The sequence below is a fragment of the Idiotropiscis lumnitzeri genome, chromosome 21 (genome assembly GCF_059441095.1).
Source record: "Idiotropiscis lumnitzeri isolate Australia: NSW breed Sydney's pygmy pipehorse chromosome 21, RoL_Ilum_1.0, whole genome shotgun sequence".
Taxonomy (NCBI): Eukaryota; Metazoa; Chordata; class Actinopteri; order Syngnathiformes; family Syngnathidae; genus Idiotropiscis; species Idiotropiscis lumnitzeri.
In genome coordinates, this window is record NC_142411.1 from 1570507 (window position 1) to 1594059 (window position 23553).

General features: G+C 45.0%; 2 protein-coding genes and 2 long non-coding RNA genes across 6 annotated transcripts in view; 3 read left to right on the top strand and 1 right to left on the bottom strand.

Annotated features, from left to right (window-relative positions):
- Positions 1-3820: 3820 nt before the first annotated feature.
- LOC148316357 (exostosin-1) overlaps positions 3821-23553 on the bottom strand; it is a 39922-nt gene continuing 20189 nt past the window's right edge. Inside the window, exons 4-13 of the mRNA XM_088286403.1 lie at positions 14326-14419; positions 13338-13445; positions 12414-12533; positions 11026-11158; positions 9840-9958; positions 9668-9763; positions 7525-7614; positions 4929-5089; positions 4594-4765; positions 3821-4052 (exon numbers count right to left, since the gene is read on the bottom strand). Coding sequence (XP_088142529.1) covers positions 3867-4052; positions 4594-4765; positions 4929-5089; positions 7525-7614; positions 9668-9763; positions 9840-9958; positions 11026-11158; positions 12414-12533; positions 13338-13445; positions 14326-14419 — 1279 coding nt within the window. The 3' untranslated portion in view covers positions 3821-3866. The remainder of the gene's footprint in view (positions 4053-4593; positions 4766-4928; positions 5090-7524; positions 7615-9667; positions 9764-9839; positions 9959-11025; positions 11159-12413; positions 12534-13337; positions 13446-14325; positions 14420-23553) is intronic.
- LOC148316358 (uncharacterized) lies at positions 12433-19318 on the top strand. Of its 2 annotated transcripts, XR_015840174.1 has the most exons (4): positions 12433-12570; positions 12673-12739; positions 18596-18681; positions 19084-19318. It is a non-coding gene; the product is annotated as an uncharacterized LOC148316358 (long non-coding RNA). The 2 variants fall into 2 exon arrangements; XR_015840173.1 differs by lacking the exon at positions 19084-19318 and having other exon boundaries at positions 18596-18802.
- LOC148316359 (pleurocidin-like peptide WF3) lies at positions 19978-20698 on the top strand. Of its 2 annotated transcripts, none has more exons than XM_088286363.1 (4): positions 19978-20119; positions 20190-20295; positions 20390-20408; positions 20478-20698. In XM_088286363.1, the coding sequence occupies exons 2-4, from the start codon at positions 20196-20198 to the stop codon at positions 20566-20568; spliced, it is 210 nt and encodes a 69-aa protein (XP_088142489.1). In that variant the 5' UTR covers positions 19978-20119; positions 20190-20195; the 3' UTR covers positions 20569-20698. The 2 variants fall into 2 exon arrangements, with proteins under 2 accessions (XP_088142489.1, XP_088142488.1); XM_088286362.1 differs by having other exon boundaries at positions 20017-20119; positions 20195-20295.
- LOC148316360 (uncharacterized) lies at positions 21659-22917 on the top strand. The gene is made up of 4 exons (XR_015840165.1): positions 21659-21791; positions 22194-22368; positions 22465-22504; positions 22730-22917. It is a non-coding gene; the product is annotated as an uncharacterized LOC148316360 (long non-coding RNA).

Sequence of the window (23553 nt, forward strand, 5' to 3'; positions counted from 1 at the left end):
CACTGTGACCTGGCCAACATGCAAGCTGTCAAGTTAGCCTTTTGAAAAAAACAAAACGTGTCTTTGCTCATCTTTGAACATGAAATCTAATTCCAAACAAATCTCGGAATTCACTCAAATCGGGGCCACCGGAAAGTGCGACGACTCGCGCAAACCGATCCAAGCTGACGTCCCGGAGACGCACGTCAGCTGTCCTGTCCGTCTCGCCTTTCTCCCCCGGAATTAATCCTGCGACATGTGTTCGGGGAAATAAGGTGACATTTCGCCATAATGAGAGCAACGGGCGTTAGGGCGACAACGTCGACACGGGCCGGCCCTCCTCGCACGCGGATTGACATTTCCCATTACCCAGTCAAAAAGTACACGCGTGTTTGTGTGCACGCTTGCAGCTTTTTTTTTTTTTTTTCTGGGATCTTGGCCGGCATATCATCCATCTTGTTATAGCCATATCCCCACGTCCACGTGCGTGTGTGTTGGGAAGGTGAAAAGGAATGATTTATGGACGGGAGTGTTGCTGGAGAGTACTGCGTACAGCAAGGCCTGTAAATCCTGATAAAAAAAATACTGGATAGAAGCAATTTAATGCCATCAATCTTCACACCTGGAGGCTGTGATATATTGGCAGGTGTGTGTGTGTGTGTGTGTGTGTATTAGGAGGCCACGTGAAGCCAGCTGCGTGAGTCGTTTAAATTTGTCGCCAACAAAACGTGCAAACACAAACGGCATCGGGTCATCATGGAAACGTTTCGTGGATGCCAAAGTTGCAACGCCGGAGCCATTTTTTACTTTAATTGCTTTTTTTTTTTTTTTTTTTTTACACCTTTCGTTGTCCACATGATGAGGAGCCAACATGAAGTAATAACAACTTGTGCTGATCATTTCATTTACACGACCACACACACACACCGCGCAGTGTTGATTTGTTTTTCTTATTTTAGAATTGCACTTCCTCCTCCACATCTCATTTCCTGGTGCTCCTGACTGACCACGGCAACCTCTCGCGGATGACAATTTCCGTTGGCAATTTCCGATGTCAAGTTCTGAACGGCGGTGTGAAAACGCAAGTTGTGGCGTCCTCCTGAAGACGTCCAATGAGCGCGCCTGATTTCCCGTGGAGGATTTAACACGGGCTGGGAAATTGCATGCGTCAGTCGCCACTACAAGAAGACGATAAGAGCGCATTTGTTCTCCGGAGGCAAAGACGACGCTGGGGGTTGGGGGGGGAGACGCTTGAATTGCCGCTCGCCAACCTTAGTTTGCTATCAAACTAAACATAAAACCAAGAGAATTACACGAGCTAGCCAGATTCGAACCCATAACAGGAAAGGGCACAAATATCCCAAATATCAAAATCGGCCTGTGGGTGGCGTCCAACTAATCTGCGTCAGTTGTGCAACGCCTCTGTGTCTCTGTCAATAATATACTGCCCCCTGGTGGTCAAGATGCGCACAGCAGAAGGAGCAGCATAAGTTCCTTTGAGTTGAAGCAAAAAAGTTGGCAAAATTATTGAGTTACAATAAAAAAAAAAAAAAATGTTTGGACAAAAACACATTTTTGATTTATTTGAGTTTGAGAAGAAAGAACAAATTGGTGATCATCTTGGCCATATTTCTGCTTTGCCTTTGGGAAATTGGCTGTGGGTGGGCTTTTGATGCACTTTTATGCTCCCTACAATGTGTGTGTGTGTGTGTGTGTGTTGGGGCCAGCGCGCGTAGCACACTCTTGAGAGCCACAAACAACGACGACCTCCACTAGTAGCGTTAAAAACAGCAAGCTAAATATGACCTAAGCGCATAAAACGTTTTGCTGGCCAGCTGGGCGTTTCCTTCTTTTTTTTATCGACTTCATCTTGTGAGGATCAAAGTTCCAAAAATAATTGTCGACGTGTAACTTTCAATGGCTGCGTGTTGCTTTAATGCCGACGACCGCGTGCGTGCGTGCGTGCGTTCAGAGTAAAGTGGCGCCCGCTAGGCGTCCGTCAGCACGTTTGGGATTGAGTCCATGTGACGGCCGGCGCTTTCATCTCTCGCCGTCAGCACGCCGCTCATTGGTCACGCCTCCATTAGGCGCCCATCATGAATAAATCATCTCCATCTTTATGATTATTCACTTTGGCACCAGGCAACACTCATCGATTGGCTGCCAGCCCGAGAACGCCGCTCCGCAAATACAAAAAAAAAAAAAAGAAATGCGGTAAATTGATCTTTGGTGAGAGAAGTGGAACGTCAGAGTATTCAAATCCGCTTCGCGCTTCGGTGATTATTTCCTTATTATTTTTTTGTGACCTAAACACGTTAAACGAAATCAAGTCAAAGAAACAAAAATGACAAAACGTTGCATTGAAGGCTCCTGATAGCGTAACTTTGCGTCTTTTAACTTTTTGAACAACTCAAGGCGATAAAAAGCATCGTGATGGGAAAAAGTTACATCTTTGGAACGATTCACCAAACGGACGCATAAAAAATATATTTGGTTGGACTGTCAGAGTTATTTAGCGCGACATTTTAGCTAGCCTGTTAGCTTAGCGCGAAAGTGGTTGCTTTAAATCGTACCGACAGAGAAGTCCGAGTGACGCTTGCAACATTCAAACGACGGCTTGAGGAGTTTGCTTGCCACCAAAGATTTATTTATTTATTTATTTATTTGCTATCAGCTATCAACGTTTCTCATTTGGGCCTGTCTCCTCACATTTGTCATAGTGGCTGCTCAGCACGGACGGACGGACGGACGGCAATTTCTGGAGCGGAATAGAATGTGAGGAATTGTGGCGGGGAGGGAAAGAGAGAGGAAGCGAAGGTCGGCCGCTTCGAGTTGAAACGACGATTTTTCTGTTTTGCATTCGAGTCGGCGTGCTTGTCGAGTCTTGTTTCGGATTCGAGCTCTGCTTTTGGGTGCTTCTCATTTCGGTTTTACGAGGTCAAATTTCTGTTGCCGTATTCAGAAAAATTGTTGTTCTAAGCCGAGACGGCCGATTCGTGGGCCCGACTAAAATTAACTTCCGGCCTTTTCTAATTGAACCCTTTTTTTAAATGTCTCAGCCCACACCAAAAAATGGTCGTCCGGCCAGGTTGGAGGTTCGACCCGGTTCCGCCCCAGGACTGCCCAGCGCGGCAATCTTGAATACATTTTTCCGAGCCTTACTTGAAACATTTTCTAGCCTTTAAATGTTTTTTCCTTGCAATAATCGTGAGCGACTTCACGTCCGATATTCTTTTCATTTTCGACTGCGCCCTCCAAATCAACTCGGCTGCCTTTTTTTTTTTTGCAGCACAACCTTGACGCGGCGACGGACAAAGAAAACGTCCAAACAACGCATGAGCCTAAAAATGCTTGTGATTATCATATAAATGTATTTTACGGATCAACGTGTCGGCCTTTTTCCGCCGATCCTCCTCAAGTCGAGAAGCAATCAAGGTGGGATCATTTTAATATTCATGCGCACGCTCTTAATGACGGTGGCGTGTGGAGGCTTTAGGGACACCCTTTCAATTTAATAGGGACACCTGTACACACACACGCACAAAAACTTTTTTAAATGCGGCAAAAATATTTGAGAGGTGTACCTAATCAATTGGCCCGTGGAAAGTGAGGAATCAAAAAAAAAAAAAAAAAAGGAAGACTGACATTTGGAGCTCATGTGACACTTTGATAGCATTCGCTGATTTTTATTTGCTTGAGACAAACACGAATCGCAGCCGTAAACGTACAACAGCAACATTGTCCACGGTGAAGACGATTTGGGCTTCTTTTGCGCTTTTCGGCATTTTGTGGCCACGGAAAAGGTTGTGTTCATGCAGCTCGCGTCGCTCCCGCGTTCCATTTTTTCTTTTTTTGGCGAGTGTGAGCGAGCGTACCTTTTTGTGCGTTCACAGCCTCTCGATGTCGCGGTACTTCTTGCGCAACATGGACACCTGGTCCCGGAAGAGCAGAGGGTCCAGTCTCATCTGCGAGTGCAGAAGCGGCATGAAGCCCAGCCAGCGAGCGAAGGCGTTGACGCACGTCTGACGCTCGGCAAAGTGGTCCGGGTCGGCCCAGCGGGACGCCTTCGAGCCCTTTTGGGGGGGGGGGCAAGTTAAAAAGACGCCAAAATTTTCATGAATTTGTAAAAAATCGTGACGTAGTTTTGCCGTCAGCTGATTTCCGCCATGAATTACTCAACACGTTGTGTCGCGTGGTCACATCCGTCATCGCGCAGCCTCCAAGTGCTTTTTGAAATTCTTAAAATTGTGCTGCTCTCGTATCGCCTGTGCAAGTATTGACTGAAACGGCCGATGACATCATAACGACGTCGTCACGATCGGGCCCGTCCGCTGGGCATACGTTGTAAAACGTCGTCGTAATTCCCCCGACGGTGACATCAAAAGATGTTTTATTTTTTTTGGGAGCGTCGCGAATGATCGTGGCCATTTCCCGCACATATTTCGGGGAGACGTGAAACAAATCACACGGTCATAACTTGCTCACCATGACGAGAGCGTCGGAAAAAAGATCGACGACAACGCTCATTTCATCATCCCTCGGGCTGGTCATGATGAAGAACGCTTCGGCGAGCGCTGAATGGCAAAAGTCTCAAAATGGCCGCCGGTGGCTTACTTGGCTCATCATGGTCTCCTTGTACTGCTTCTTCTGCGTCACCTTGACGGGCGCTTGCTTGGTGACGGCCGACACCAGGAAGTTCATCAGGATGTCCTCGCAGTTGGCCATGCGGTCCACCATGCCAAGCAGGCTGCCGGGCACGTAGCTGCTGAACAGGTAGTGGTAGTACCTGAAGGGGGCGCCAGAGCGACACGTTAGCATCGCCGAGGACCACCGAGAAGATGAACTATGTCTTTTCTGCGAGCAAGTAATATTTGTCTATATTTCTGGAAAAAAAAAAAAAATATATATTTTTTTTAGCATTCAGCCGACAATACGCTTGAGCGTCGTACCTGTGGTAGAAGGCGGCCCCGGTGAGCACCATGGAGTAGTCGTTGGTCCATTTGGACGTGTAGCCCCAGCAGGAGCGCGATCCGTCCCAGTAGTGGCTCCGGGCGGGATAACCCACGATCCGCTCGGGAAAACTTTGCCACACGATGAAGGCGAAATCCACCTGCAAGGAGAAATTCCAAATTTGCGCATTTTTTTTGAAAGCGTGACAATAACAATACACACAGGCATATATTCTTTGTCCTCTGTGGCGAATGTTGCAGCAGTTTGAAAAGTCCCCCCACCAAAAAAATGAACGGCTGAAATTGAATCATCTCCTCCCATCTGTGTGCTGAGAGGAGAATCGAAAAGGTTGCGGCTGCCACAGCGGTGATTGAGACGCACGCGTGCTGTGTAATAATTAATAAGGTGCTGCAGTTTTAATCGCGTTGCCATCAGAGATGAAAACGTTTTCAATAATGCCACTTGGCATGTGTGACTTTGGCACCGAGGCGCTCGCTCGGCACGCCTCGTCTGTCCATCCCCATTAGCGGCAGGCGTGATGTGACTGAAACGTGACATTCGCGTGTGCGGGAGAGAGAGACGCGGAAAAAAAAAAAATGGATTCCCAACCGCTGTGTGGCGACGTGTGCCTAAAGAAATGATCCAATTGGTGTGAAAATGAGCATTTATTTACGGCTAATAAATGACAAAAATACGGTCCATCGATCGACGCCGACGACCTTTCGTGACACGCAGAACAATTCCGCGCTCTTCCACTAGATGGCAGTAGGGACAAATAATTGTTTCTCCAATGTTGCATTTCTGATTCATTTGAATGTCATCTTCATTGACAAACATTTTTTTTCTTTTCAAAAATGTTCTCACGTCAAATCTGCAGGACACAGCGCCATAAATGTTTTGGAAGCACGGAGCTAATAGATGGCGGCACGGCCGACGTGGATGCAGAGAGCGTCGTGACTGTAAATCTCGTGCGGCTTTAAAGGCGTCCCATAAAAAGGAGTTACGTCACGCTTTACAGACCATAATATGCGCAAGATGAAGGCACGCGCATATTACGGACGAGGCTCATTGATGCTCTCACGGGCCGCGAGAAAATACGTCGCCGCCAAAATCAAGGCATATTTGGACACAAACAAGAATTCACACTCATTCACGACTAGACGAACATTTTTGGAGTCTTCGGCGAAGCTCGGAATCAATAAACAAAACGCACATCATATATTCTTTAACCTCTGCCAAGAAAAACTGACATTCAAACATCCACGTGAAATATTTTGGCTCATTGTGAATTACGGAGGGCTGCTCAAAAATTGAAATCTCCACTCGAGACGAGCCGTCATACGTGTAATTCGGTGAGACAAAGTCATGAGGAGAAGGTGGCGTTTGAATATTTCAAAGTGCAATTATTCAATTGGGCTTGATGATGGTCGCGCGTGATTCCATTCCGCTCGGCGTATTTCATCTCCTTTTCGCCCCAAATCCCGCCGCGCCGCCTTAAAAGGCCAATTAGGGCGGCGGCTTATCGAGCGCAACCGATATTCTCTCAGTGTCCTCCCTCTTCCTCCTCCTCCTCCATAAAACGAGCCGGCCGGCGGCGCATAAAAGTTTGGCCGGCCGGCCGGTCGAGATTGTTTAGCCGCGCCACCGAGTGTCATTGTCACGCCGTTAGCGTGGAAAAGGTGAGCATTGACTTGCTCCGATCAATAAAGATTTATTTTTTTTTCCCTGAAAGCAAAATGCTTTCATTTGAATTTCAGCTCAATCAGAAACTAAATTCAATCATTAAAATCGTTCATAGAGTGTCCTTTCAAAAATAAATCCTGATGATGATTTAAATGAACTGAATCAAAGTCAATTAAGAAGCCTCCAATTTGATTTTAACGAGCAATCGACACAATGCAATTTTTTTTTTTTGGATCCGTTTGCATTTCTTTTGCCCGACCGGCCGCACTTCCGCCTCATTCCAATTCCGAGCGACGTATTTGGAAAGGTCCTTTGGAGGCACACGCACCCCCCCCCATCCGGAAAACGCACCCCCGCCCCCGGCTCAGCGGTCAGCGCGCGGCTTGTTTCTGGCTAATGAATGGCGTTCATGCCTGCGCGTGGACTGACTGCCTCATTTCACCCGCCATCGATAACTTGGCCGGCGTTGGCGTCCAAACAAACAACTTTTAAAGTGCATTTCCAAACTCTGCATAACACAATCGGAAAGCCAATTTAGTCAATCAGACGTTCTCACTCGTGCTGTAAAATACACTTAAAATAAGCAAAAAAACATTTTTGTTATTTAATTACCTTTATGTTGACTTAAAAATATTAACTAATATTCCGAACATAAAATAGTGATCAAAAAAATAAATTATTTATTTATTTATTTTTTTTCATGTTTGCTTCACAATGTAATGCACATGCCAGGCCAGGCGGTGGCGACGTCAATTTGTAAAGAAACATTTTTCCCTTGGACTACTTTGCGCTTACGAGACTTTAAAATGTGGCAGACGTGACGTTTGCCGTTTTCATATAATAAATATCTATTAATAATATCATAAAAATACAATCTAATATATGCAAATGTGAGAAGAGTTTCCGACTCACCTCATTGGTGGAGAGAACCGAGTCTTCGTCCAGACTGAGGATGGCGTCGGTGACGATGACGTCGTGCGGCGAAAAACGACTACTCATCGTCTGTACACAACAGAAAAAACATTTTGAGGTTTTTTTTTCCCGGGGGTTTATTACATATTTTTGGTTTTCCTCCCAAATAAAACAACAAAACAAAAAGCCTTCAGGCCAAGTAAACAAACGGCACCAAATGTGTTTATTCCGCTCCCGCGTGTCCATCGATCATAAAGGCCGACTTAATAGTTTTTTGTTATTTTTACGCGAGCTGCCGTCAATTTTGACCTCGCCGGGATGCATTAGCTGCTGACGATCGTATTGACTTCTAATTAAATTTTGAATTATTTAAAAGACGCGCGGCTTCAAGACGCCGAGACTTTTTGTGCTGCGATTGGAGGTTGAGGCCAGATTCATCGCAACCTGCCTATTCAAACCTTTTTTTTGGCGGTCAGTCCGCCGCGATCTTGGTACCGATCCGGCCTTGAAATTTGATGACTCGCCATAAAACAGGCAAGTCTAATAAATGGGTCAGAACTTGACCAAAACGTCTCGGGTGTAAGAAAGACTTGATAGCATGAGCGCATATTTCATGTCGGCCCCGCGGCGCCGGCGTTTGGAAGCAATTGGTCAAAGGCAGCAGAATTCCGTCCTCAGCCTCATCCTTCGCTGCCCCCCCGCCGGCCGCAGTCGATGCCTCCCTGCATCGGGTCCGAGACGAGATCCAACCGCTTGAATGGACTCCAACCTTATGCTCGCCCGGCTCGCCTGGCAGCCATTAACTGGCTCGCCAGACGCACCGACCGCTGCGACTCGGAGGGAGTTTTTTTTTTTTTTTCCCCCTGAACGCCACGCCGCGTCGCCGCTCTTAAATTCAAGCGCGAGGCCAAAGATCACGTCCAGCTCTCTGCGGCCTCATTATAACGCAATCCTGCGTTATCGAGATACGATACACGCGCAGCGGCCGACAAGTACATCGCCACTGATTGCCGCTCACGTTCGGAATGCTACCGAGAGCTCATTCTCACGAGCTGACGCAAATTAGTGAGCCTGGAGGAAAAGGATTGAACACAAACTGTGCAGCAACACAAGAGCACTTGCACTCATATATTCTTTATCCTCTGCCAAGACAAACTCACGCTAGTGCCGCACTGACGAGATGGGAGGAGTCGAGACGTCTCCGTGAACGTGATATCTGTTTTCGGCCGCCATTCAATTAATATCATGTCAAAAAACGGTTCAATTCTTTTTAATTATCTAATTATTCAGATTGAATCCCCATGAACCGGAAAAAAAAATAATAAAATGACGACATTTGGAACTTATCTTTATCTTTGCGAGATTTTATTTATTTCTTAACATTTATCTCTGCCCAATCCCATTTTTTGACTTTTTCACCTTTCGTGCTCCCGGCGCACATCATTTTCTGGCACGGCTCAGGAGGCAGGATGGATGCTTGAGAGGAAGCCGTACGTAAAAGTCAAGCTGGCGGACGCGGACGTGCCGAGTTGAGCCGTGATTGATGACGCTGAAAAATGTCCGCCGGAGCCGCCCCGGCTGATAATATTGATGTGTCAGGCTAAAGCGCTTGCTCGGCATGTTCGGGCTGACTCGGTATGATTTAGCGTTGGTACCTGCGGTTTAAGGGTCATGTTGTGCTTACTCAGGCTGGACGCAAAACAGAGCAGACGGAAATACGCCACAAGCTGCCACCGTGTCACAGATTTTCCCGGATAACTTGTTCCATCTTCCGTGAAGTACGGAACACGGTTCTCAACCTGGGGTCCGTGTGCCGTAACTTGGGGCCAACAATTTTTTTTATGCATTTGCAATGGGAATCAATTACTGTATTTTTTTTTTATTTTTTTATTTGGGTTGTGGGCCGCGACAATTTTGATGAATAAGGCCGGAGGGCGGGGGGACTGAGCGGCGAAAAAGGCTCAAGTTTTGGAAAGTACAGCTCCAGTCACATGATCTTGGGCTCTTGGCATGTGGCGCTTTGCCAACTTTTTGGTTGTGACGGCGTTCGGAGGTGTGCGGTGGTCGTTACGTTGAATTGATATTTGGGGTTTTTACTCTCGGGAAATGCAAAAAGTTCAGAGAAGAAAAAGGATGGTGGCACCTTGCTCTGTCCTTGGATGACGGTGAGAGGCACACTGGTGGAGGGCCACTTGTTCCTGGGAGGTAAAGGCTTGTCGCTGTTCCATAAAATCACGATCTACGACATCAGAAACAACAAAAAAAAAACATTTGAAATCATGTCTCAAAGTCCACTTCCATAATTTACCTCCCACCTGCGCACAGAACTTGGACTTGGCCACGGCGATGATGAGCTTCACCACGGGAGACGGATGCGACTGCAGCGGACTCACCGTATGGATCACGCCGGTAAACTGCGGCGGGGGGCTCTTACCTGCGCACCGAGACATTCATGAAACGATAATTGGATACATTTAAAGAAACAAAAAAAAAATGGTTGTACTAATATTTAGATGTATTTACAATAAATTAAAACAAAATTTTATAAATAAATTAAAAACAAAAAGAGAGAAATAGATTCTTGATCATGTAAATCCTTCGCGGCCGTATTGTGTGTGCGTGTGTGTTGAAGCGGCCATCTGTCTTTGTGACACACACACACACTTCCCGTTGACACGAGCACGCTTGTTAAATCCTCCAATGAGCCGGTCAGGTTTTTGATGCCCTCCGTTAGCGCCGCAAATTTGCTCCGGCAACACCACAAAGTGTCACGACGGGCACAGAACCAAAACCAGGCGAGCCAAACTTGAAACGAGCGCGCTTGATGAATGAGTCGCGACGTCGGCTACGATGGCTAAATGGACTCGAGGAATTGATTTTTGGGAGGGAGGGTGAACAAAAAAAAAAAAAAAAATCAAAATGTTGAAGTGGGAGTATGTCACCAGTGTCCAGTGTTAAGTTTCAACTTTCAAGCGAGTTACGAAGCAAATCAAGTTGACTCAACACTAAATCTCAAGTCAGAGTGCCCCGTTGTCATGCGAGGGGAGCGAAAAAAAAGTTGGGATCATCAAGTCATGCGACCTGTCAGCAGCCACGATCCGGCACGGCCGTCTGTTTGTGCCTGAAGGGGGCGCAAGAGAGCCGGCGAGGCCACGTGGCGTGCCGGGTGTTGGCGCGCCTGTTTGGGAATACTCGCATCCTCACGGATAAGTGGAGCCGGAGTGCTCTTTAGCGCCGCTCGATCCATCTCTCTGACACTGGCCGCATCTCAGGTGGGCTTGGATATATTTATGGAAGCGCCTGCTCTGCCCTTTGCTTCGCTCCGAGACACGAGGTGGCTTGGGGCGAACGCTCCAACATTCAGAAGTCCAATGAAGCATTTTGATGAAAAACACCAAATTACAAGCCGCGTTGTGTCAAAATTTGAAACCGATTTTTTCCACAGCGTAAAATAAATACATAAAAATATCAATGAATAACGACGTCAGTTTTTCTCCTCACCCAGCATGGCGTAGTAGAAGGGGAAGCGTGCGGGGTCGCTGGAGTACTGTGGGAGTGCATAGAGGCCACCAGGCAGGGAGTTCCACATCAGATGGTTTCGGGACACCACAGAGTCCACACGGTCTCGGATTATCTGGACAGTTTGGGGATCGGGTCATATAAACAAAAACAATATTGAGAAGCCACCGTTTGTGTGACGAAGCTCGGGACAGACGCAAGATAATTGAAGCCCTTCGACTTGGGGAGAGGGGAGGGGGGAGGTGTGTGTGTGTTGGGGCGCTCCCAACATGAGGAATCCATTAGCCGTTTAGTCCGTTGTGTCCGTCGGCCATGTTTGCGAAGGTCAGCCGCGTTGGCGGTGTGATGTCAGCCAACTCTTTGGGGGGACTCCAACCATCTGACATCGCTCGGCGACCAACGCAAAAGAATATTTTACGCAGGTTTGGGCACACTCGGCTTGCAGTCAAAATAGAAACGCACCTATAAGGTTTATTTTAATTTTTATTTAGTTTTCCAAAAACTCCAACCCAAAAGCTGTGAGGTTGCCGTGGCAACCACTCGCCAACATGCTGCCCCCCCCCCGACAGGCCTCGCAACCCAAAGCAATCACGTGCACTCACGAATAAGTCCTCTGTGTCGCGTCCTAAACGTGATTATTCCGTCTGGAACGCAACAACAACAAGTTTTGCCTGTGGAGGTTGTTAAGCTTCCTTGTCGGGAGAACGTCCACCCACACGAAAACCTTGACTCCTGCCTCGCTCGCTCGCTCTCTCCAGATGGACTCGCGGAGGCCCGCCGGCGAACGCAACGCTGCTTGGACCTTGTGTTGACTTGTGCAAGTGCTAAAGGACTAAAAATGTCTCGTGCTTATTATTCTTTGAGATGTTGAGCAAAATGGACTGTCGTGAAAATAATAAGAGTAAAATGCCGATATTTGTAAAAAAATAAATAAAAAATGTTAATGATGTTAATGTTGTGGTCCCGTTCATGACATCCGCATTACAGTCATTTAAAAAATTTTTTTTTTTTCATACGTGTCATGTTTTTTTTTTTGAAGAGCAAAAAAAAAAGAAAAAAAAAAACAAAACAAAAAAACAAATTGTGTTTCAACATGAAGCCGAATTGTTACAAATTAAATAAAAAAAGAAACTAAAAATGCTGAACGCGAGTGCTCAAGAGGCAGTCAAGTAACTTTCTATGCAAAGTTTAAAATATTTCGTGACATTACACAAGCAGGAAAGATTTGTTGTGAAAGTTTATTGGCGAGGTGAAGAACAGCCGGCGGTCACCCCCCCCCCCAAAAAAAAAACAAAAAACAAAAAAAAAAACTGTGTGTGTTGGACGGAATCCAAGTTTGCCACCAAAGTGAAGAGGTGAACGTTTCGCACCTCCAGAGTGGTGAGGACGATCTTGGCTACGGAGGAGAAGTACGCGTCCCACAGGAACTGGCTCTGTTGACGGAGGACCAGAATCTTGTCGCGGCCTACCGAGCGAGTCATGGACGGAACCTGCGAGATGGATCGAGACACAACTTGGTTACGGGACGTAAGCAGAATTTTTGGTGACTTTTTTAATTTTTTTATTTATTCAAAAACAATTTTGATCATTCACAAGTCATTCTTCAAAATTTTTTTTTTTTTTGTGCAGGTCATTGTGACTAGCTGGCTCACATCGTCTCCAAATGAAAAGGACGTTTTATCTCCCGCACACGCAGGTATGTTTTCTCCTCTCGCTCGCAACCCCGCGAATGTAAATATCAACACACTCCGCCCTGCGCTACTAATTAAAGGCGACAGAAGGTAATCCAATTGCAGAATAATCCGTCTTAATCCGTGACAAGGCTTCCTGGCCGCCAGTGGAAGCACAAGCGAGCGAGCGAGCGGCTGTCATCGGATTGATAAATGGAAAAAATTCCCAAACGTGTTTGGCACTCGGCGCGACCGTGTTTGTAAAAATAGCGGTCGAAAGGTTTTCGGCTAACGTGGCCGCGGGTGTCCATTTGAGAGTTACGGTTGCTTTGAATGACATTTTTTTGTTTTTCTTAAATAAGCTTTGTGCTAGTTTTGTTTTTCTTAGTTTTAGCTTGAGTTTTTTTTTTTGTATTCATGTAAGTAAGAGAAACAGAAAAAAAAGTTGCCGGCAGATGCAGGTCCTCTATCGCAATTGCCCCAATCAGTTAGCCCTCCTATGGCATTTTGCCTTGTTTGTTAGCATTATGCTAAGCGCTCATTCCCAAGTGGTTGCTTCATGATAAATTGCATTCTACATCCCCAAAGTCGTAAGCCAAAATGATTCGGCCAGCCATTCCTCACCTGCAGCAACAGCCGATCGTCGCCGAGCACGGCCGCCTTGGTCCAGTCGATGACCTCGGAGAAGGGAAGCTCCCAGCCGTTGCTCAGAATGACGGGGACGCACGCCGCCTGCCAGGAGACGGGAGACAACACGCACACACTTTGCTTTTTTCCTCCATCAAAAAGTGGAGATAATGACAACGTTCTATAAAAAGACGCGTCAGAGTTGGGGGGGCGGAGTAGAAATCCCGCGGGATTGACGACGGAGAAGTCGTTTGAAGAAGATGCTCGCTTTCAACCTCTCGAATGGCTTCGGAGGCCATTTTGTGGAGTGATTACTGTGGGGAGGAAGTTTTGAGGAATTCCCAAGATGAGTGTTCAAATACTACTTGCACTAATTTCCATCTGTCGTGGATTGATTGCGAGCTTTCACTAAGCCACACCCCCAAAAACATTGGCCAACCATTCAGATCACAGCACACAACACAAGTTTTTTTTTTTTTTTTTTTAATATATTTCACTCTTCCTTCCATTTTTGCAATTTGCTCCGCCATCCGTACAGGAGATTGTTGGCACGTGTAGGACATGGCTAGTAGCTAATCAGGCTAGCAAAACGTCCACGGTTTCAAAGTTTGTACTATTGCGTTTGATTGATTGATTTGGCTTGCAACTGGAGCGCTAACAGCTGCTTGACTTTGACCCTGACATCTGGACGGGAGATTGTTGGCACACGTAGGATGCGGCCGCTAGCTAAAAAGGCTAGATACACACGTAGTTGCTGTACATGCAAACATGCCTTTCAAAACATTCAATTGTGACGAGAAAGCGTGACGTTTGCTTTGCCATTTGTCGAGGAGATTGTTGCCATGTGTAGGACAAGGGGACAACTTGCCAGAAATTCCTGCAACCTGTTAGCATCAGATTTCAGTTAGCTTTTTTTCTCCCCCAAATGTGGACTTCAATACTGAATGACTGATTGACGACAGTAAACAGAGAATTAAGAGCGCACCTGCAGTGCCTCCAGGAAGCGGAAGGAGCCGAGGCGTCGCCCCCGCGGCACCAGGCAGAAGGTGGAGTTGTGCAGCAGCTCCTGGTAGTCGAACCTCCGCAAACAAACAAACGAGAAGAAAACATCAACATGATGTAAAAAAAAATAAAATATAAATGACTTGTAAATTCCTTTGCAGTAATTGTTCCAGATTAGCAAATAAGTGCTTACGTTTGGAAAAATGTCGCGCAAAAAAACTCCATTAAGGTGAAAAAAATGATCATAATTGTTTACATCAGCCTGCTTTCTCAAAGTCACTTTTCAACAACACTTTCTGTGACTTTAGCGTGTGTGTGTGTGTGCGTGTGCGTGTGTGTGTGTGCGTGCATGATCCCGGGGCTGGCCTGGGGAGATTTCAGATTGCCACCTAATCTGTCTGGGGATCAACTGTCCCCACAACCTCACCGGCAGACACCTGCATGCTTGCGTGTGTGTGTGTGTGTGTGTGTGCGCGTGTGCGTTAATACTGAAGAAGAAAAGCTCAAAAATAAGATGTCAGGCATCCAGCGCGTCACCTCAAGGTCGCTTTGAGGGGACACGCCGACAGACGAAAGCACGTAAACCCACCTAACCCCCCTCACCCCCCCGCGATCGAAGACGTCGATTAGCTCCCGCGGGTCAGTTGTGTTCTCGAGCTCAATTTAATTTCCAGAAACACAAGCATGGACGGAATCACTTTCAGATTGCTTTGCGTATGATCTGTTTTTTTTTTTTTTTTTTTTGGGTGATCGCTATCAGGAATGAGGCAGCGTTGAACTGTTTTGTACATTTCAAACTCATATTGGGAACTTTTGACCTGAGGTATGTGCGACTATTTTGCCTCAACTGAGATACGATGTTGAAATTAACGATTGAATTGAACAAACTGAATGTGTTTTTTTTTTTTTTTACTGACTCCATTTTGTTACCGTGCATATTTGTTTGCATTTCTCCCCCCAAAAATGCGCCGTTTCCTTTCATCGGAATGTTTAATTAAAGCGTGCCGACTGCAGTCAGACTTCCAATAATGATCTCTCTAATGGCGGCATGCTGTGTAAACTATAAATGGCATCACAAGTAATTACTGCAAACAGGAAGTGCACACACACACACACACAGACGCACAGACAGACGCTGGTTGACGCTTTGTCCTGCATGCAGAGGCTGGTGGCCCCGTCCAGGTGTAATTGTTTTGTGTGTGTGTGTGTGTTGTTTGGACCAGACACACACATACACACCCAAATATACACGAGGGGACTGAAACAAAAAAACAAGCTGTGTTCATTAAAGAGCTGAAAAGTTTGCTCGTTTCTGCCATTTAAAAGACGAGCCACGCAAAGGGAAACATGCTGCACCAGAAAAATACAAATAAATAAATTTAAAAAAAAAAATGCTGCTGCAATTTCTGTGGCTTTTGTTGATGAGGAAATTAGATGTGTGTGTCAATACAACAAGGGGACAGTGAGGGTGCAATTTGTTGAGGGGCAAAGAAAGAGGAAGAGCAAACAAAGATGATGCGGCTGATTTGCGCAGTGTGAATTTTAATTCACACGCACAAAAAAAAAATGGTTCATATTTGCTTGGTCATATGTCAGTGTTTGGAAGCATCCAAAATGCATTTTCAAAAGTGGATTTTAATTTATGCATTGGTATTGATTTCGGTTATGGAACCTCACCATTCATTCAAAAATATTATTCAAATACATGACATTATTGTAACGATAGTCGTGTCAAAATGTGTCATTTCATCGATTAATCGGACGGAATCGATTTCTGAGGACTGGAAACGCCTTTTTCTTTTTTCTTTTTTTAATGGCCGATGACTTTTGTGTCCGTGTCCTGACCCTTAATAAATAAATAAAGATGTTTTCCCAACAGACGGGCACGCAAAACATCTAAAAGCTTTCCGCTGTTAACCAATCAGCTGTGAACTTTCCGGGTCGGCGTCTTCTTGACTCGCAGAGAAATCTCCTCAAAGTGAAGGAAAAAAAAAAAAAAAAAACGTTTTTTTTTTTTTTCATTCCCCGCCTCTTCGACACACTTTGCCAGGCGTCATGTTGACATTTCCAAATCACGGTGAGATTTCCACGCCGTCGCGCCGAGGCTGGACACAACAGGCGGGTTGAGGGTAAAAAAAAAAAAAGAAAAAAAAAAGAAAAAAAAAAGACAAATGTAGCGAGGTGCATATTGCGGTGACGAGCGTCATTTATTATTGATGAAACCGAGACGGCGAACGCCGGAGGCGTCGGATCGACGGCGTCGCTCTCGTTTGGCCGCCGAGTGATGAATATCAGCCCGCTGCGCACGCTCGTCCAATGTGCGTGCGTGCGTGCGCGTCGCCGGCGGACGCGGCGTCCGTTCCACGGGTGAGCAATGGAAGGCGAGAGACGTCATCAGTCGTGCAATCGATTTTGCCGCCCACATGCCTAATTGAAGTTGTTGGGGCAAACAAAATTGAACTCCAAGCACTCCGTCACGCGCGTCTCGTTAGCGCCGTTTGAGGGAAAAACAAAAAAAACACATTTTTACGGTTTCAGTTTACTTGATTTTTTTTTTTTTTTGGGGGGGTGTAGCTGAAATGCAAAGAAATTTTTTTTTAGAGATATTTGATTAATTTATTAATTTTCGGGCGATTCAGTCCAACGGAATTTTTTTCTTGAACAGCTTCCACTCCCGCGGCTGCTTTAGAGCGCCTCGTCGTCGCGACTCGGCCGGATCGATTTCACTTTCACCAAACAATCGAGGTCACGTTTGAACGCGTCTCGAATCTAAGCATTGCGACGAGCTTGCGATTGCCTTGGTGAGTCGTTGGGCAGGAATTACCCGCATCGCCAGTAGGCTACGCTCAAATATTTAAGGTCGACAACAACGCGTGAAACGCTTGAGGCGTTATCAAACCAGAAGCACTTTGCATACGTCGTGTGTGTGTGTGTGTGTGTCACGGGGCTTTGATACGCCCGCCGTCCGCCAGGGAACGAGCGGAATATTCCGCCATGGCGCAGGCCAGGTGGTGGGCGGCCTCTTCACAAGCTTCCCGCAAGCGGCGGCGGAGACGACCTCCCGTCGAGACGAGAGAATCGCAGTCCTCCCCGTCCAAATCAATACGCTCACGTCTGCGAGAGGATTTTTCTCTTCGGATGTGAAATTGTGAACGACGATATGCTTTGCTTTCTCCGGTCCGAATCCGCTTCTAAACGTGGCTCGTTTGGAGTGATGTCATTATTTGATATTTCTTGTTTTCAGCCTCAAAAACACATTTGTGGACACATACAAAGATCCTTGATTATAATCAAACAAATAAATTCTCGCTCTCTCTCGCTCTCTCTCGCCTTGTGTTACTGGACGCACAACAGTGTGTGCGCCAAGCAAACAGCGTTGATGAGAGTCACAAGTCTTCCACTCGTGGATTCTTCATCTTTCAGCCTTGGCAGCGATGATGAGGTGGAGTACCACTGCGTGCGGAGGCAGTGTATTAAAAGCCTGAGCCAGCAGCCGGGGTGCCCCCCCCTCCCCCCAATCTACCCCCCCCCCCTCCTCCTCCTCTCGCCATACTGAATCCATTCCTCACACCTCCGGCCTCATTTCAGCCCTCCTATTTCCAAGAAATGATTGTCTGACTTACACTTAGAGGCGTGTATGTGTGTACGTGCGTGTGTGATTTTTTTTTTTTTCTTCCCCTTTTGTTGTTGCTGTTGTGGTGTCAACAGAAGAATGAAAGTCGCCACGCTACCTGAATGAGACAAAAGTTGGCACAGCAACGACATCCACCGAGGGCAAAAGAAGACTCTCGTTATTAGCCGAAAGCTCTCAAATGCGTCAGCTTGCATTGAAATAATAAAAGTCGAGTAGTTGGCGCAATTAAGTTCTGGCGACCGATTCATCGGACGCTAAATTTTTAAAATATATAATGAATGAAATAATGTATATTTGGGGTACCTTATCGCCTACAAATACAAAGATAAGAATTACAAGCAGAATGTTTGACTGTTTTAAAAAACTAATTTTAGAACAGAGAGAAATCAGCAAAAAAATAAATCGAGTTCAGAAAACGGAAGAAAAAAACCCCCCTGATATTTCCACTGTAAAATATTTGCCTTAGCAAAAAAAGAATTTGACAATGTCACATGGAGCAATAAAATTGAAATATTAGATAACATTGAAAAGGAAAAAAAATAATTCTGGAGGCCCAAGCGTGAGCCTTCGAACAAATGTCGCATACTGATTTTCTTTTTTTTTTTTTTATGTGGAACAGTGGCACTAATCCAGGCGAGGACGAGAGCTCGCGTTTACACTCGGCGAGGTCTTAAGGAGAAGGAGAGATCCCATCGCGCCTTTCAAGTGAGTATTAAGGCCAAAGCCGGCCGGGTCTCGACGGCGGCGCCTTTGCTCAAAAACGGCTCGGGAGCAAAAGCTGCCTTGTTTGTGTGATGTCGAGAGATATTAATTAACAACCGGCGAACTCAAGTCGGAAGTCGGAATAAAAAGATAAAAAGATTACCCGCGAAGTCAGGAGCTTATTTTAACGCCACGGCGGTTATGAATCGATCCGGGTTGATAATGGCCGATGATTTTCGGTAAAAAAAAACAAAAAAAAACCCATCAAATCAATATTTGGGCTTGACAATACTGAGGAAATACGGACGCAGCGGAAAATCAATTTGTATTCCAACACGTTTATTCAATTCCACTTTTTTTTTTGCCATTGTCGTATAATTTCCAGAGGCCGTTTTCAATTTGCAGGCCCTGCCGGCGGATTCCGAGAATTGAGAAGATCAGTAAAAGTCGGTCGAGGCACCTGAGCGCGACGGCCGACAAGCCGACGGACGCGCCGCTCCTCTTTGTAGGGATCGCGGCGAGATCACGCAAAGACCGGAGGGATGTCTCGCTCGGGCGCAAATCAAACAAGTCGGAGAAAGGCCGCAAGAGAAAAAAAAAAAAAAAGAACTCATCAAAGCCGAAATGGATTTGGAGCTGAGCTGGTTCAAACTTTCGACTTCAGGAAGACGAAAAAAAAAAAAAAAAAAGACTCATTGAAACGCAGCCGGATGGTCTTGTTGACATGTTAGCTGAGGTCCTTTTTTTCTTCTCTCCATTAAGTTCCTCTTCGCGACGAGAGAAGTTGAAGGCGATAAGATGTTGACCAAGATAGACGATGACTTTGCACGGCCACAAAAACCCCCAAAAACTTTTTCTTCCTTTCATGCGATTACATTTTCTTTCATTTTGTTTTTTTTGGAAAAATTGAGGAATAAAAAAATAATTGATTTGTTTCCTTGAACGACGTCAAGCAGCAACACAAGTCAATTTATTTTTAAATGAAAAAAAATAAAAACACTTTTTGAAAATATAGAGCAATGACAAAAGTATTTTTTTTTTCTTCAAAATAATGGAAATTGTGTTGCTCCTTCTGTGATGCTTTGACCACCAGGGGGCAGCGTAAATATTTTCTCATGAAGTTTCCGTGATTTGGTTTAAGTGGCACGTGACTCTCTTCGTTTGTTGTTTAGTCGGACAGTAAATTTCAACTGGAAGCGGCAGTAATATTTGTTTTTTTTTTTGAAGAACAGTTACGGCTCGTTTCACGTCTTGTACGGGGAAAAAAACCTCGCAACTCGGGCCCACTCGTATCTCAAGGCGCATCTGTCAGAGAACTTTGTAACTTCCCACCATCGAGTGCACGTATAAAAAGAGGCGTCGCGAGGCACGGCAGAGAAGTCGAACATCTGACGCGGCTCGCTCATCAGCAGGAAACGAGAAAAAAACTTTTGGTGGGAAGGTGAGCGACGACACATTTGAAAAGGCGTCTCATGACATGATAAATTGAAGTTTGTTTTTTTTTCGTCAAGTGCAGGATGAAGTGGACGGCGGCGTTCCTGGTCGTGCTCGTGGTGGTGCTGATGGCGCAGCCCGGCGAGTGTTTTTTGGGGCTCATTTTTCACGGCCTGGTTCACGGTACTTTTTATTCGTATTTTCCATGGCACATTTTCAGATCTCGGCCTTAAATGTGACGGCGTTAATGACACTTTTTTTGTTGTTGTTTTTTTAGCGGGAAAGCTGATCCACGGGTGAGGCTTTGCACTTCTTTGACTATTTCGATTCAATTTTGTGGTCGTGACGTGTTGTGCGGCGTCCAGGTTAATTCACAAGAATCACGGCTTTGAAGAGCAAGAGGAGCTCAACAAGCGCTCGGTGGAATTTGCGCCCGACCAGCCCGCTTTCAACTGAGGCCGTTTGCGTGCAATGCACACGTGTGTTGCTTTTTGTCATTTTTTTTTTTGTTTTTGTTTTTTTGGGGGGGAACGCCATGGAAAGTCAGGGATTGCTTTTTGCAATGGGAAATAAATCTGCAATTGAACTTTTTGTGTGTTTTGTTCTTATTTGATGATGAACACAGAATCTGGGGTATAAAATGTAATAAAAAAATATGGAGTGTTAATATTAATAAAGACAATTTAGAGTTTCCATTAATTGTCTGAATGACTTCCAAACATAAGCATTATAATTTCACACACATTTTTTTAAATTGAACGAAAAGAAAGTTGATTGGCGTAAAAGTCAATAATATTTCACACCAAAAAATATTATTAATTATTATTATTATAAATAGTAGTAGTATTATAGAGTCTAATTGAAAAATCACAGGAGGAGGTAAAGTTCAACCAAGCCTCAATTGATGTTGGCAAAAGGTGTTTTTGGTTCGACAATCATGATTATTTTTTCCAAGAATTACCTTAAAAAAATGCCAATGTGCAAAGGAATTGAATTGAAACACAAAACACATTTAACCGATGGCCAATTTTCAGTTAAACTAAAAAATGTGTATATTTTTTATATATACAATTATTAAAGATTAAAAAGCCTCGTGCTGGCTTCATTTTTTTTGTTTTCTTCTTTCAACTGTACTTTGATAAAAAAAATTGCATTTTTCAAATATATTTTTTTAAAAACTCATTTTATATCCACTTTGTTAATTCGCAAAAGGCCATTAAATACTGTCATTTTTTTAAGTTAGCTTCAGCATTGCTTCCATTTTCCAATGTGAATATTTAACAAAGTTCCATTCCGTACATTTTAAATTTATTTAAAAAATTGGCTTTACTTTTCTTCTTTTCTTTTCCATCCAATTTTTGGACGTTTTCATAATGAACTTGTGAACTTGCTTTAGTTACCGGTGAGCTTCCCACGAAGAGAGACAAGTTTACGAAATGCGACTTGCCGAGCATCAACGTGTTGCTGTTTGATAACGGTCGTGAACGCGACCGCAAGCAGAAGTCCAAAAAATGCCGCCTGATGGTGCGAGATCTTAACTGGACGTTTTGCGGTTGACCGAGAAAAGGTCAGAGAAGCAAACACAAAAGTGGGCTCGTTTAAATGAAAGCGACGGACGCAAGCGATCAAACGTCACATCGGCGTCTTGACTGCGGCGGTTTTGTTCGCTTTGTTGGAAGGTAAAAAGAACATTTATGAACTTGTTTTTTTTTTTTTAATATCAATTACTGCTTGCGGCTATTCAAACAGCAACATGTTTTTTTTGTACACGTTATTTCATTGAAAAATATATAAATATTTTTTTTTTATGATAAAAAAAATTAAGAAAAAGATTTCAAAGCTTTTTCATTATTGTGATGGGAAACTGTTCAACTTACGTTTATGATTTATTTATTTATTTATTCTCATTTTAGGTTCTTCAGCAATTGCGAAGATTAAATTATTATTATTTTTGAGTTATTCATATTAATATTTCTTTTAAATGACAGAAAATTGCCATTTGAAGCGGGGTGTGTAGACTTTTTCATATTGGCTGTCGAGGTGTTTTGCTGCCGACGACGTCTATTCATTTGTGCACACAGACTAATAATCTGTCGAGCGAGCAGCGACATTTGATTTTCCTGACGATGAAGTTGGTGACGCTGTTCCTGGTGCTGTCGCTGGTGATGCTCATGGCCGAGCCCGGCGAGTGTTTCTTAAAAAATCTCTGGAAAGGCGCAAGAGCGGCGTTCAGAGCGGGACATTCGGCATGGAGAGGTAAACGTCTCGTTGATCCTGGAAACCGTTTGATGATAATAATCATATCGTGCTTCTGTTATTTTATTTTTTTTATTTATCTTTTTTTTTTTTTAGCTCACCGAGCACAAGTCCGGGAGCAAAAGAGGATTGCCTGGTAAGCAAAAAAAAAATGCACAAATATGTTCAATTTCGATTCACTCATTTAATTTGAGCGACAGCGAGCAGCAACAGAAGATGGAATTCCTCAAAATTCCCACATTTTTTTTCCCCAACTAAAAATTCCCAAAAGAATGGCGAAAATATTTTCAGCTCATTTAAAGCATTGCAACATTTTTGCGCATTCACATCATGCTCATCGCGGTCCTCACCCTCCAACCAGGGAGAACCAACAACAGAACCAGTACCCGCCGCCGCAGCAATACCTGCCCATCATCGTCGAGGACTGAACGCACCAAGATGTGACGCCCGCTGCAGAACCAAAATTTAGACCGCTCGCTGGCAAAAAAAAAAAAAAACGTCGACGTTTGACGTCATTCTCGACGCTCATCACTGCCCGGCTGAATAAAGCAAACATGAAAAAGACAAAAGGAGACTTTTCTCTTGGGAAATTTTGCATAAAGCCATGCCTTGAGATACGAGTTCAATTTTGTCCCGTGACCGCGCTCTCACCGCCACTCCGAACGCCATAAAACAAACGGAAGTAACATTTGCTTTGTGCGCTGAGCTGGAAACAAATCGATTGGAAATGAGAGCAGTCGGATCCTGATGGGGGGGGGGGGCTATTGGAGTGGGTCGGTTTAATGTGAGGGTCACTCGTGTCATCGGCGCTGGTTGTTTACCGAGAAGCGCTCGTTGGACACACGCACACAGCCAGACTGAGGAGTAAATAATAGACGAGGCAACACACACACAAAACAGCATCAAGGTTAAAGACGGGCGCGCGTGTAAGCGGAGCCCTCTTTACGGACACTAAAGCTGGCGGTGCGGACCCTCCCGCCACACCGTATCACACATGCATACACACACGCAGTCCCGTGGGTGTCAAAGGTCCGTCGATGGAACATCGCGGTGTCAGGTGACCCGACCGAGCACTTCCTCGGTTTACACAAGTGCGTCGGGTGTGACATTTTGGATACTAATCATCTTCAGGCTGATGAACTTTCATCACAAACGATATCCCGTAAAACCGCAAATGCACCATCG